The sequence below is a fragment of the Jaculus jaculus genome, chromosome 6 (genome assembly GCF_020740685.1).
Source record: "Jaculus jaculus isolate mJacJac1 chromosome 6, mJacJac1.mat.Y.cur, whole genome shotgun sequence".
In the NCBI taxonomy this organism is placed as follows: Eukaryota; Metazoa; Chordata; class Mammalia; order Rodentia; family Dipodidae; genus Jaculus; species Jaculus jaculus.
In genome coordinates this window covers 36514817-36527882 of record NC_059107.1, presented here as the reverse complement: position 1 = coordinate 36527882, position 13066 = coordinate 36514817, and the positions used below count along the sequence as shown (strand labels likewise).

At 46.6% G+C, this 13066-nt stretch overlaps 1 protein-coding gene across 1 annotated transcript in view; it reads right to left on the bottom strand.

Moving 5' to 3' along the window:
- Window positions 1–343: 343 nt before the first annotated feature.
- Window positions 344–13066, bottom strand: part of Copg1 (COPI coat complex subunit gamma 1) — a 28300-nt gene continuing 15577 nt past the window's right edge. Inside the window, exons 15-24 of the mRNA XM_004665107.3 lie at window positions 10860–10935; window positions 9797–9900; window positions 8828–8953; window positions 8518–8586; window positions 5111–5253; window positions 4705–4876; window positions 4039–4136; window positions 2932–3070; window positions 2606–2704; window positions 344–785 (exon numbers count right to left, since the gene is read on the bottom strand). Coding sequence (XP_004665164.2) covers window positions 655–785; window positions 2606–2704; window positions 2932–3070; window positions 4039–4136; window positions 4705–4876; window positions 5111–5253; window positions 8518–8586; window positions 8828–8953; window positions 9797–9900; window positions 10860–10935 — 1157 coding nt within the window. The 3' untranslated portion in view covers window positions 344–654. The remainder of the gene's footprint in view (window positions 786–2605; window positions 2705–2931; window positions 3071–4038; window positions 4137–4704; window positions 4877–5110; window positions 5254–8517; window positions 8587–8827; window positions 8954–9796; window positions 9901–10859; window positions 10936–13066) is intronic.

Here is a 13066-nt window from a genome sequence, read left to right as displayed (position 1 = left end):
CAAAGCTGCATGGCTTCCATCCCAGCCACAGCCCAGAGGGGTATGACTCCCTCTTTTATTTGTGTTTTATTTTATTTGAAAGGAGAGACAGGGAAAAAGAATGGGCGCACCAGGGCCTCCAGCCACTGTAAACAAACTCCAGATACATGCACCACGTTGTGTATCTGGTTTTCTTGGATCCTGGGGAATCGAACCTGGGTCTATAGGCTTCGCAGGCAAGTGTCTTAATCACTAAGCCATTTTTCCAGCCACCCACCCACCTTTTTTAAGCTGCCACTGGGCAGGTGCTCCATCTGAAAGAGGGAAGTAGAGGTGATCTGAGCATGACCTGCAGAAGCAGCTGTTAAGAAACACGTGCTGGTTTATTACAGGGATAAAAAGTATTCATGGGGATAAATTCAAGAAAAGGTATGAATATTTTATTACGTTGTGATGTCTATTCCCTTGCAGGTAGGGCAACAAGATCTACTCTAGTAGTCCTAGGTAGAGGTTAGAATTAAAAAAAAAAAAAAAAAAAAAAGCAGAATGAATCCTGATTGTTTCTGAGCACGGCAGCTTGGGGAATGGGCCCTCCAGGTTTGTGGGAGAAGCAACCACCATGTAATGTGGGGAAAGGTCAGAGTGAATCCTAGTGAAGACTCTCAGGCGGGATCCTTAGCCCACAGATGCTAAGATGATATCTACTGGCAGTTCTTCTGAGCTTCTGGCTGTAACTTGCATTGTCACAGTGTCCAAAAGCAGCAGTCGGGAACGCACGAGGATGTCATGACCACCCCGGAACACACCTGGAAAGGGAGAGTTCAGGGGTGTGAGGCAGGAGGAGCTGTGTCAGTTATGCTAAAGGTGGCGCCTGCAGCAACCACAAGACAACTCTAGTACAGTAATGTGGGCAGGAGGCTGGGCCGAGCCCCCAGGGAAGACCTGAGCAGATCATAGTGCCTCCCTGCACCTGGGTGCTGAAGCAGATGGATTCCAAGTTTGAGGCGCAAAGCAGCTACACAGTGAGAATTTATCTCAAAAAGGGGGGTGGGGCTTAGGGAGATGGATGGATAGATAAAGTGTTTGCCGCCCAAGCATAAGTACCAGAGTCTGGATCCTCAGCCCCCTGGTAAAAGCCAGGTACGGGATGCCATGGTGTCTATAATCTAGCATGCCTACAGGCAGATGAGAGGTGAAGATAGAAGAATTGGGAGCTTGTGGGCCAGTGAGCCTGGCAAACTCAAACAAAATGTGTTCCTATCAGTAGTATTCCCCAATCTTCCCCCACCCCGACCCCAGGCAGGATCTCACTCTAGCCCAGGCTGACCTGGAATTCACTATGGAGTCTCAGGCTGGCCTCAAACTCATGGCGATCCTCCTACCTCTGTCTCCCAAGTGCTGGGATTAAAGACATGTGCCATCACACCCAGCTTGTAAATTTTATTTTATTTATTTTATTTTTAATTTTTTTGTTTTTAAATTTACTTATTTGAGAGTGACAGAAAGAGGCAGATAGAGAGAGAATGGGCATGCCAGGGCCTCCAGCCACTGCAGACAAACTTGACATGTGTGCCCCCTTGTGCATCTGGCTAACATGGGTCCTGGGTAATTAAGCTTCAAACTAGGGTCCTTAGACTTCACAGGCAAGCACTTAACTGCTAAGCCACCTCTCTAGCCCATAAATCTTATTTTTAATATTTTATTTATTTATTTATGAGAGAGAGAAAGAGACAGATAGAGACAGAATGGGTGCACCAGGGCCTCTAGCCACTGCAAACAAACTCAGATGCATATGCCACCTTGTGCATCTGTGTACTGGGAAATTGAACCTGGATTCTTAGACTTCACAGGCCAGCACCTTAACCACTAAACCCTCTCTCCAACCCTATTTTTGTGTGTGTGTGTGTGTGTGTGTGTGTGTGTGTGTCTGTCTGTCTGTCTGTCTGTCTATCTATCAGTTTTTGAGGTAGGGTCTTGCTCTAGACCAGGCTGACCTGGAATTCACTATGTAGTCTCAGGCTGGCCTTAAATTCACAGCGATCCTCTTACCTCTGCCTCCTGAGTGCTGGGATTAAAGGTGTGTGCCCCCAAGCCTGGCCTATTTTTATTTTTAAAATATTTGCTATTATTATATTATTATTTTTTTATCAGAGAGAGAGAGAGAGAATTGACGCACCAAGGCCTCCAGCCACTGAAATCCAACTCCAGACACATGCTTCATCTTGTGTGCATGTGCAACCTTGCACATTTGTGTCACTTTGTGCGTCTGGCTTAAGTAGGATTTGGAGAGTTGAACATGAGTCCTTAGGCTTTGCATGCAAGCACTTTCACTGCTAAGCCATCTCTCCAGCCCACTTTTGATTTTTTTGAGGGAAGGCCTCACCCTAGCCCAGGCTGATCTGGAACTCATTTCTGTAGTTCAGGCAGGCCTCAAACTTAGAACAATCCTGCTATCTCAGTTTCCTGAGTGCTGGGGTTATACGCATAAGCCACCTACACGGCCGTTTTATAAATTTCAAATGCACTAGGGCTAGACTCCTCACATCCTGGTGGATTCCACAGCTCAGGATCAGAGGAACCCCCACCTGGAAAGCTCCCCAAGCCCTCCCACTGGAGACGTGCTCACCGGCCAGGAGCAGCGTGTGGGTGTTCTTGTTATCTGGCACTTTGTCTGACCTCTCACAAGGGTGCATTCCCAAGAACTTCACAATATTGCCCACAGCCTCTGTAGAGAAAAAAAACCAGCAACATTAAGCTGTGTGTGTGTTTCTACTGGTGAATAAGCTACATCTCCAGCCCTAAACTATATATGCCTCTGTGCCACCACCATTCAACATGTGTGTTCTAGACATGGCCCTGGCTCTTAATGGGAAAGGGGGAGGCTCACTCACCAGCAGTAGTCATTGGTTCTGAAAGGCAGGCGGGCCAGAGATAGTGTCACCAGGACTTTACCTTCAAGTGTCTTGATAGCTGACAGAGTGAACGTTTCTTCCTTCTCAAACTCATCCCCAACCTCGTCCCAGGCTGCTTCGAAGTTCACTTTCATGACTTTTTGGATGTGATCAGCTACAGTAACTTCTAGATCCTCTAGCTGGAGAAATGGAGATGGAAGTTAAACACTCAGCTGAGCATGGTGGTGGCACATGCCTTGAATCCCAGCTCTCAGGAGGCAGAGGTAGAAGGATCACTGTGAGTTGGAGGCCAGGCTGAGACTACATAGTGAATTCCAGGTCAGCGAGGGATAGAACAAGACTCTATTTTGGAAAATGAAAAAAGGGCAGAAGAGATGCCTTTAGTGGTTAAGGCACTTGCCAGCAAAACCGAAGGACCCAAGTTCAATTCTCCAGTACCCAAGTAAAGCCAGATGCACATGGTGGCACATGCACCTGGAGTTTGTTTGCAGTGGCTAGAGGCCCTGATACACCCATTCTCTATCTGCCTTTTTTTTTCCTCTCTCTCAAATAACTAACTAAAGATTTTAAACACTCAACACAAGAGTGAAAGGACGTGTGAGTAGTCCATATGCAGGGTGGAGTCTGTGAAGTCATTAACATGGGCTGGGGCTGCAGAGCATCTCAGTGGTAAAGCAAGTACCCAGAACATGTGAGGTCCTAAGTTCCATCCCCAGCACACTAAATTTGTTATGGGAGAGGACAATACTACAGTTTTAGGTGAAAAGAGCAAGGCCTACACAATATACAGATGACCTCAGTTCTGACATCCTCAGAAGGATTCCTAAGGATTATTGGTGATACTCTTCTACTTGTTTATACTTTGTGTTTGTTTGTTTGTTTTTTCCCACAAGGTAGAGTCTCACTCTAGCCCAGGCTGACCTAGGACTTTGTATTGCCATGCTGGCCTTAAACTCAGTGAACCTCCCTGCCTTTGCCTCCTGAGTTCTGGAATTAAAGGCATGTGCCACCACACCCAGCTATATTTCATTTTTATTTCCTAGGTTTTCTTTTATTATGGTAGAAATAATTCCTTTAAATAACTCTAACAAGACCAGTATACTCTACTGCCTAGGAAAAACTGAGCCTCTCGACACTGGCTTCTTACCACGTATTCGTCCTCGTAGCCCTCCTCATCAGTCTCCCCAGTGTTGGGGTCACAGTCCTTGACAGTGAACTTCATCATGCAGCTGAAAGTGCAGGCCACTGTGAGAAGAGGGGCTGGATGAAGGATGAGCCCCGCCATGGGCAGTGGCCACAGCCTGCCCCTACACCTTGTAGTACTAGTAGCAACAATATGCCACTAGGTCACTAGCTGGCCAGAGGACATCACTCACAGGACAGGAAAGTCATGTTTCCCAGGAGAAAAAGAGAAGACATCAGAAACAATGCAGCATGGCCAAGACCACGTCACTATCACAGGCATGGTCCAGGGTGTGGGAGGGAAGCTGGAGGTGTCACTGGGAGAGTGGATTTGGGATGTGTGGGTGTTTGTCTTTGAGAGACAGCTGGGATAGCGCTGACTGGGCTGAGGATGAAACAGGCCTTGTTTGTCAACCTGCCCAACCCGACCTCAGTTCCCTCATCTATGAGTAAGACTAGCAGCACTAATATCCACAGGTTTGCTATGAAGAGGAAATGTGATGCTGTACAAAAGGTACTGAGGCCTCAGCCAGTATCACTTTCCTCACGATTTTCTTGCTTTGGAGCTGCCCGGGCCGCCCTCCCGCCATGGGCTCCCATGAGGTAGAGGCAGTATCTAGAGAAGGCTCACCAGCTGTGGGGTCTTCCTTGGGCAGAGCCACCAGAGTATAACAGGTGCCAGGCTGGTTGTAGGGCAGGCTCCGGGCAGGCACGTGACAAAGAACCTCGTAGGCCTCAGTGGGCTCCATGTGCACCGTAACGTTCTCCAAGGTCTGGTCGTTGAGTGTGTTTGTGCAATCAAACTGGACCAAGAGAAGGAGGCGGCTCAGACACTGCTGCACAGGGAGAGCCACTCCCTCCCACTCCAGTTCTAGCCCTCACTCCAGCTTCCTGACTCAGGAGCTTTATGGCATGTGAGACACACCTGTTGGGGACAGATACGGTCAAACTGGGATCCCAACTAACTCAAGGTGCGATGTCCAGTCACGGGAGACCCCTCAGACCTGGGACCACTCCTGGGTGTGACAGTTGCTCACCTGAAACACCATGTGGTCAGCAAAGGTGTGCTTGGTGCAGCGGATGACATACTCTGTCTCTGATTCTGTGAGGGCCACAGGCTCAGGTGAGGACTTGAAGAGAGGCCCTAGTTCTTGGAATTCTGGCACTGCTGCCAATTGCTCTGAAACCACAGACCACAGTCACTCAGCTTCTGGGTCCCATACCAACTTGTGATTTTTTTTTTTTTAATTTTTTGGTTTATTTTTATTTATTTATTTGAAAGTGACAGAGAGAAAGAAAGAGAGAATGAGCACGCCAGGGCCTCCAGCCACTGCAAACGAACTCCAGATGCATGCACCCCCTTGTGCATCTGGCTAACGTGGGTCCTGGGGAATCGAGCCTTGAACCGGGGCAAGCGCTTAACCGCTAGGCCATCTCTCCAGCCCTTGTGATGGTTTTTACTAACCCCCCTGAGGGGTCACAAGTGTGTGCAACTGCCTGCCACTGCCTTCTCATACACCTATGCATTTTCTCAGCTCTGGTAAGTTCAAGTTGTACCCCCAGGAACTCATTCTCCCCTCTGTCTTATGTAAGAGCTTCAGAGTCAACCAGGAGGTCCCAGTGTCCAGGCCTAGTCCAACCTGGAGACTTTTCCATTCACAAGCTCAGTAAGGATTCCTAAAAGAAGGTGGAGATTGGGAAAAAGACTACGAGAATGAGCCTGCTGTTACAGCTACAAATCAGTGTGGTTGTATACACTGGCCAGTTTGAACAAATACCATCAAAAAACTATTTTTTTTTTTTTTTTTTTTTGAGATAGGGTAGTCAAGGCTATAAATCCGCTTGCCTCAGCATCCCCAGTCTTGGGATTACAGGCATGAAAACTACTTTAGAAGCAGAATGCTTCAGGAAGGCTAAGCATGGTGGTGAGGCCGCCATTCCAGCTATCCCAGAGGACCATGAGTTCAAGGCCTATCTGAGCTCCAAGGTGAGTTCAAAGCCACCTGAGTAACTTAGTGAGACCCAATCTTAAAATTTCGCTGGAGCTAGGCTTGGTGGCACATGTCTTTAATCCCAGCACTCTGGAGGCAGAGGTAGGAGGATTGTCTTGAGTTCGAGGTCACCCTGAGACTATATAGTGAATTCCAGGTCAGCCTGAGCTAGACTGAAACCCCTACCTTGAAAAACAAAACAAAACAAAACAAAAAATTTGGCTTGGTGTGGTAGCATACACCTTTAACCCAGCACTTGGGACACAGAGATAGGAGGATGCTGTGAGTTTGAGGCCAGCCTGGAGCTACAGAGTTCCAGGTCAGCCTGGGTTAGAGTGAACCCTACATCATAAAAACCAATCCAATATGATGGAGAATGGAGTTTCAAAGGGCAAAGTGGGGGTAGGGGAGGTATTACCATGGGATATTTTTATAACCATGGAAGTTGTTAATAAAAATTTGTAAAAAACAAACAGAATAACAACAACAACAACAAAACAATCCAGCTAGGCATGGTAATGCCCAGCACTCAGAAGGCAGAGGTAGGAGGACTGCTGAGAGTTCGAGGCCATCCTGAGACTAGAGTGGATTCCAGGTCAGCCTGAGCTAGAGTGAGATCTTACCCGGAAAAAAAATAATAAAACAAAGAAGAAAGTGGCCGTGTATAGCTCAGAACACTTGCCTAGCATGCTTGAGGTCTTAGGTGTAATCCTCAGCACCACAAAAGCACTTCCAAATGTTGCAGAAAAACAAATTTAAAATGTCCATTGGGCTATCCCTATGTACTGCAGCCAGCTCCCAACCCCAGGCCACCAGGACCCCACCCTGGCCAGGTGCACCTTGCAGGCTGAAGGTAGTAATGCAAGTGAAGAGGCACTTTGTTGGTGTCTGGTATCACATGGTACCCCTACCTGTGAAGACTTCCTTCCAATACAGTTTTCTTCCCTCTTCTTTTTTTTTCTTTTTTTGAGGTAGGGTTTCACTCTAGCTCAGGCTAACCTGGAACTCACTATGTAGTCTCAGGGTGACCTTGAACTCTCAGTGATCCTCCTACGTCTGTCTCCCAAGGGCCGGGATTAAAGGCATGGACCACCATGCCCCGCTTCTTCCCTCTATTCTAAGACAAGATTTCTCAAGTTGCAGTCACTGGTGGCCTGTGTTTGGCAACGGCCTTGGAGGAACTGTTACAGTGGTGGCAGGGAACAGACACAGAACAGGTGGCAACACGGTGGTCTCAAGTAACCTCAACAGTAGCCTACGTTTCAAAATGAGTATGTTGGTAGCTGGAGAGGTGGCTCAGCGATTAAAGGCACTTGCTTACAAAGCCTGGAAGCCCTAGTTCAGTTCCTCAATCCTCACATAAAGCCAGAATCACAAAGTGACACATGCATCTAGAGTTTGTTTGCAGTGGCTGGAGGACCTGGCCTGTCCATATCCATTCATTCTCTCTCTCTCTCTACTTGTAAATACACACATAAAAATACAGTATGTGGGCTGGAGGGTTGGCTTAGCACTTAGAACATTTGCCTGTGAAGCCTCAGGACCCACGTTCAATTCCCCAGTGCCCATGTAAGCCAGATGCACAAGTGGGCACATGTATCTGGAGTTTGTTTGTAGTGGCTAGATGCCCTGGCATGCTCATTCTCTATATCTGTTCCTCACTCTCACAAAATGGGTAAATGAATAAAATTAATTTAAAAATACAATAAATATAAATATTTATAATATATATTTATATTATATATATGTATGTATGTGCGTAGGTATGTATGATATATATACATACATATCTCTATCTCTATCTATCTATTTATCTATATATGATGAGCCGGCATGGTAGAGCACACCTTTAATCTCAGCACTTGGGAGGCAGAGGTAGGAGGATCACCGTGAGTTCAAGGCCATCCTGACACTACTGAGTAAATTTCAGGTCAGCCTGGGCTAGAGTGAGACCCTACCTTGAAAAAAAAAAATCCAAAACTTGCTGTCAGGCATGGTGGTGGCACATGCCTTTAATACCAGCATGGGAGCAGAGGTAGGATCACTGTGAGTCTGAGGCCAACCTGGGACTACAGAGTGAATTCCAGGTCAGCCTAGGCTAGAGTGAGATGCTACCTCAAAAGAAAAACAAAACATTTGGGCTGGAGAAATGGTTGAACAGTTAAGGTACTTGCCTACAAAGCCTAAAGACCAGGGTTTTGATTCTCCAGTACCCATGTAAAGCCAGATGCACAAAGTGGTGCATTTGGAGTTCTTCTGCAGTAGCTGGAGGCCCTAGTACACCCATTCTCTTCCTCTCTTTCTCTGCTACAAATCACATATATATATACACATAATTTTCTTGTTGTTGTTTTTTTTTTTAAATCCAAGACTGTAGAGCTATGGAGATGGCCCCCGTCCTGTGTGTCGGTAACCAGCAGGCACTGAAAGCACATAACTGCACTGTTACTCACCCTGGAAAATCTCCTGGCGAGTGGCGGCCACTTTCTCAGGCTGTTTGACTGTCGCAGTGGGCGTGGCTTCTGCAGGAACAAGTACACCTAGTGACCCCACTGCTCTCGTCCCAGGCAGCTCGGTGCTAAACTCATGCTATTAAACATTGTAATTTTAAGTATGTGAGGGAAAGAACAAGCTTCTCTGTGCATCTGGCTTCTCTGCAGCCAGAGGTAGCAAGAGTTACTAATCCCTTCTCCCAGAGTACCCCATCTGTCCTGGTCCAGCTAGCTAGCAGCTCGTCAGCCAAGGCAGATCTGGAGGCCTTACCTGTTCTCTGCTCTGCCATGGGCGTGGTAGCCAGGGGCACAGACTTGAGGTCAAATGGTTTTTCTGATGGTTCTAGTGTGTACTGCTGCAGAGCTCTCTCCAGGCCAGGGATGGACACAGTCAGACCTAGAGACCAGTAGAAAGGTCACTGCCTGGCTGGTACATGAAACCCCCACAGACAATGGAGGCCCTGGGTCCCCCCGCTACAAATGCTAAATGTTCAAACCCTAAGAAAATCGCTGAATGCTCTGAGCTTGGCTTCCTCATCCTCACTCTCCTTACAAAGTGACATAAATTACTGTGAAAATTTCCTCTTTTTCACTGTTCATTGTTCTGTTACTTATTTATTTTTGTTCTTTCAAGGAAGGTTCTCAACTTAGCTGAGGCTGACCTGGCACTTTCTCTGTAGTCCCAGGCTGGCCTCGAACTTACAGCAATCCTCCTACCTCTGCTTCTCAAGTTCTAGGATTAAAGGCATGCACCACCATGCCTGGCTTATTTTATTTTTTTGAGGTGGAGTTCTGCTATGTAGCCTAGGCTGGCCTAGAACTCTTATTCTCCTGTCTCAGCCTCCCTGGAGTGCTGGGATTACAGGTGTTGACCCACCATGCCAGTGTAGATACTTTAGTTAATGAGTGTTTTCTACTGTAAATGCTGAAGCAGGAGAATCACAAGTTCCAGGCCAGCCTGGGCTATACAATGAGACCCTACCTCAAAATAAAGTTTCAGTCTGAGAATATAATCCAGCAGTGTAATGCTTGCCAGGGTGTGAAGACTCTGCCTTCAAATCCAGTGTGCCTCAATCCAATTTACTGTGCTACTTCCACCATCAGGGATGGGTGTGAACCGCATGCATTACTCTGGATCTTCCAGAGTATCTGGTCTCAGACGTCCGGTCTCAGGGAGGGCCATGGGAGGAGCCAAAGCTCCAGGAAAGTACTAGGGCAGGAACAGGCAGGGAAGGTTCACCATTCAGGATGTAGCCAGCATTGAGGGCCTTCTGCTTCTGCTCCAGGACGTTCAGATAGAAGGTGGCTCGGTCCCTCACTTCATTGTCATCGTCCATCACACACCTGTGACCAGGACACAAGGTAGTCTGACTACACCCAGCATGGCAGTACTGGGGGCAAGAGAGGAAGCGGGTCTCTTAAAGCTCTGAGAGGTCACTTCCAAGGGGTGTGAACTCCTAAACGAAGGCATGAAAACATACAAGGGGGCTGGGGTGCAGACCAGTGGGCAAGGGCTTCCATTGATAGACCTTGGGTTCCATCTAGCACCACAAAAATAGAAACCAAAAAGAACACAATACACAGAGGTGCTGTAATACTCTAATCATGAATGTACAAGTCACATGCAGTCCCCGGAACCTCTCTCTAAAGTCCATCCTCTGCATCCAACAGCATGTGTCAAAAAGTGTCTACTGGGGTTGGAGAGATGGCTTAGGGCTTAAGGTGCTTGCCTAAGGAGCCGAGTTCAATTTCCCAGTACCCATATAAGCTAGATGCACATGGTCATGCATGCATCTGGAGTTCATTTGCAGTGGCTGGAGGCCCTGACATGTCCATTTTCTCTCTCTCCCTCTCTCATAAATAAATAATAAAAAAAAATTTTTTCAGTATCTAGTATTGCCATGGCACAGTGATGCACACCTTTAATCCCAGCACTCAGGAGGCAGAGGTAGGAGGATCACTGAGTTCAAGGCCACCCTGAAGCTACATAATGAATTCCAGGTCACCCTGGATTAGAGTGACAGCCTACCTTGAAAAAAACAAAAACAAAACAAACAAAAAACCCGACCAGGAGTTCAATTCCCTAGTACATGTAATGCCAGATGTGCAAGGTGATTTACACATCTGGAGTTTGGCTGCAATGGCTAGAGGCTCTGGGGCACCCATTCTATCTTTCCATCTGCCTATTTCTCTCTCTCTCTTCCAATTACATAAGTAGAATATTAAAAATAAAAAAGGAGAAAGCTGACTGGGCTCCAGGTACTAACACTGTCATGCAGCATGGTCCCTGAACCCAGACTCACCTCTTCAGCAACACCAAAATACTGGGTAGCATCTCTTCATTCTGGGCTCCAAACTTGGCCAGAGCACTCACTGCACCTGTTTCCAAAGCAAATCTGAATCACCCACAGCCCAGCAGGCTCACTGATCAGAGGACCGAGAGTGTGGGTGGGTCTTTAGTCAGAAGAGCCAGGAGGTCATCACCATCCATGCAATGGCAAGACAGCTTTCTGTGTATCTTGGCACCACCCAGACCTTGACCTCCAGATAAGGAATGGAGTGGTATAGCTTCAGTAGCTCCTCTCAGAGGACCCTAGGAACTACTTTCAAAGGCTATGGAATCTGCCTATAGTGTCAGACTCCTCAGCTTCCCAATACTTCAGTTCAAAGTCAAACCTCAGATTACATTAATGCAAACAAGAGAGAAAACTATCACACAGTGAGCATCAAATGTACCAAGGAGAATACTGGCTAGTGACAAGTAATGAATGTAAACTGTAAATGAAGATAAGAGTGAGTGGTGGATCCCTACATCATTCACATATATAAAAGGTAAATTCTGAGTTACAGCTCAACAAGCTGTTACTAAAACAATATAACAGGGGCCAGGTGTGGTGGCACACATCTTTATTCCCAGCACTTGGGAGGCAGAGATAGTAGGACTGCCATGAGTTCAAGGCCACCTGACACTACATAGTGAATTCCAGGTCAGCCTGAACTACAGTGAAACCCGACTTTGGAAAACCAAAAAATAAAATAAAATAAAACAAAAATATCAAAGATGGTATGAGTAAACCATATAAAAACCTATTTCTTGAGCCAGGAATGGTGGTGCACGCCTTTAATCCCAGCACTTGGGAGGCAGAGGTAGGAGGACTGCTGTGAGTTTAAGGCCACCCTGAGACTCTAGCTAGGGCTAGAGTGAGACCCTATCTTGAAAAACCAAAAAAAAAAAAAAAAAAAAAATTAAAAATAAAAAACTATTTCTTTGTTATTAAAAATACGTATTATTAGGCTAGACAAATGCCTTGGCAGTTAGGGCGCTTGCCTGTGGAGCCTAAGGACACAGGTTCAATTCCTCAGTATCCATGTAAGCCAGATACACAAGGTGGCACATGTGTCTGGAGTTCATTTGTAGTGGCTAGAGGCCCTAGCGTGCTCATTCTCTCTCTCTCAAATAAAATAAATAAACTATTTTTAATTCTTTTTAAAAGCTTTATTTGAGAGAGGGAAAGAGGCAGACACACACAGAGGGAAGAAGGAGGGAGGGAGGGAAGAGAGTGAGAGAGAATGGGCATGCCAGGGCCACCAACCACTGCAAACAAACTCCAGACACGTGTGCCACCTTGTGCATCTGGCTTATGTGAGTCCTGGAGAATCGAATTGAGGTCCTTTGCCTTTGCAGGCAAATGCCTTAACCACTAAGCCATCTCTCCAGGCCAATAAAATATTTAAAAAAAATTTTAAAAAACAGTATTACTGAACTACAGAAATAGCCCAGCAGATAAAGGCACTTGCTTGCAAAGCCTGATGGCCTGGGTTCAATTCCCCAATACCCACACAAGGCCATGTGCAGAGTGGTGCATAAGTCTGGAGTTTGCTCACAATGGCAAGAGACCCTGGAGCACCCATGCTTTCTCTTTCTCTAAATAAATAAATATCTTAAAATATGTATTATTATTTTGGTTTCTTCATGGTAGGGTCTCATTCTATGGAACTCACTATGTAGTCTTAGGCTGGCTTTGAACTCCTAACGAACCTCCTATCTCTGCCTCCCAAGTGCTAGGATTAAAGGTGTTGCACCACCATGACAGGCTTTTTTGTTTTTACCTTAGTTTTTCGTGGTAGGGTTTTGCTCTAGCCCAGATTGACCTGGAATTCATTATGTAGTCTCAGGGTAACCTTGAACTCACAGCAATTCTCCTGCCTCTGCCTCTCAAGTGCTGGTATGAGAGGTGTGCACCACCACTCCAAGCTTCTAATTAAAAAAAAAAAAAAAATAGCATTTGGAGGCCGGGCATGGTGGCACATGCCTTTAATCCCAGCACTCAGGAGGCTCAGAGGTAGGAGAACTGCTGAGAGCTGGAGGCCACCCTGAGACTACTAGTGAATTCCAGGTCAGCCTGAGCTAGAGCGAAACCCTACCTAAAAAAAAAAAAAAAAAAGAATCTGGGCTGGGGCTGGAGAGATGGCTTAGTGATTAAGTTTCTTGCCAGCAAAGCCGAAAGAC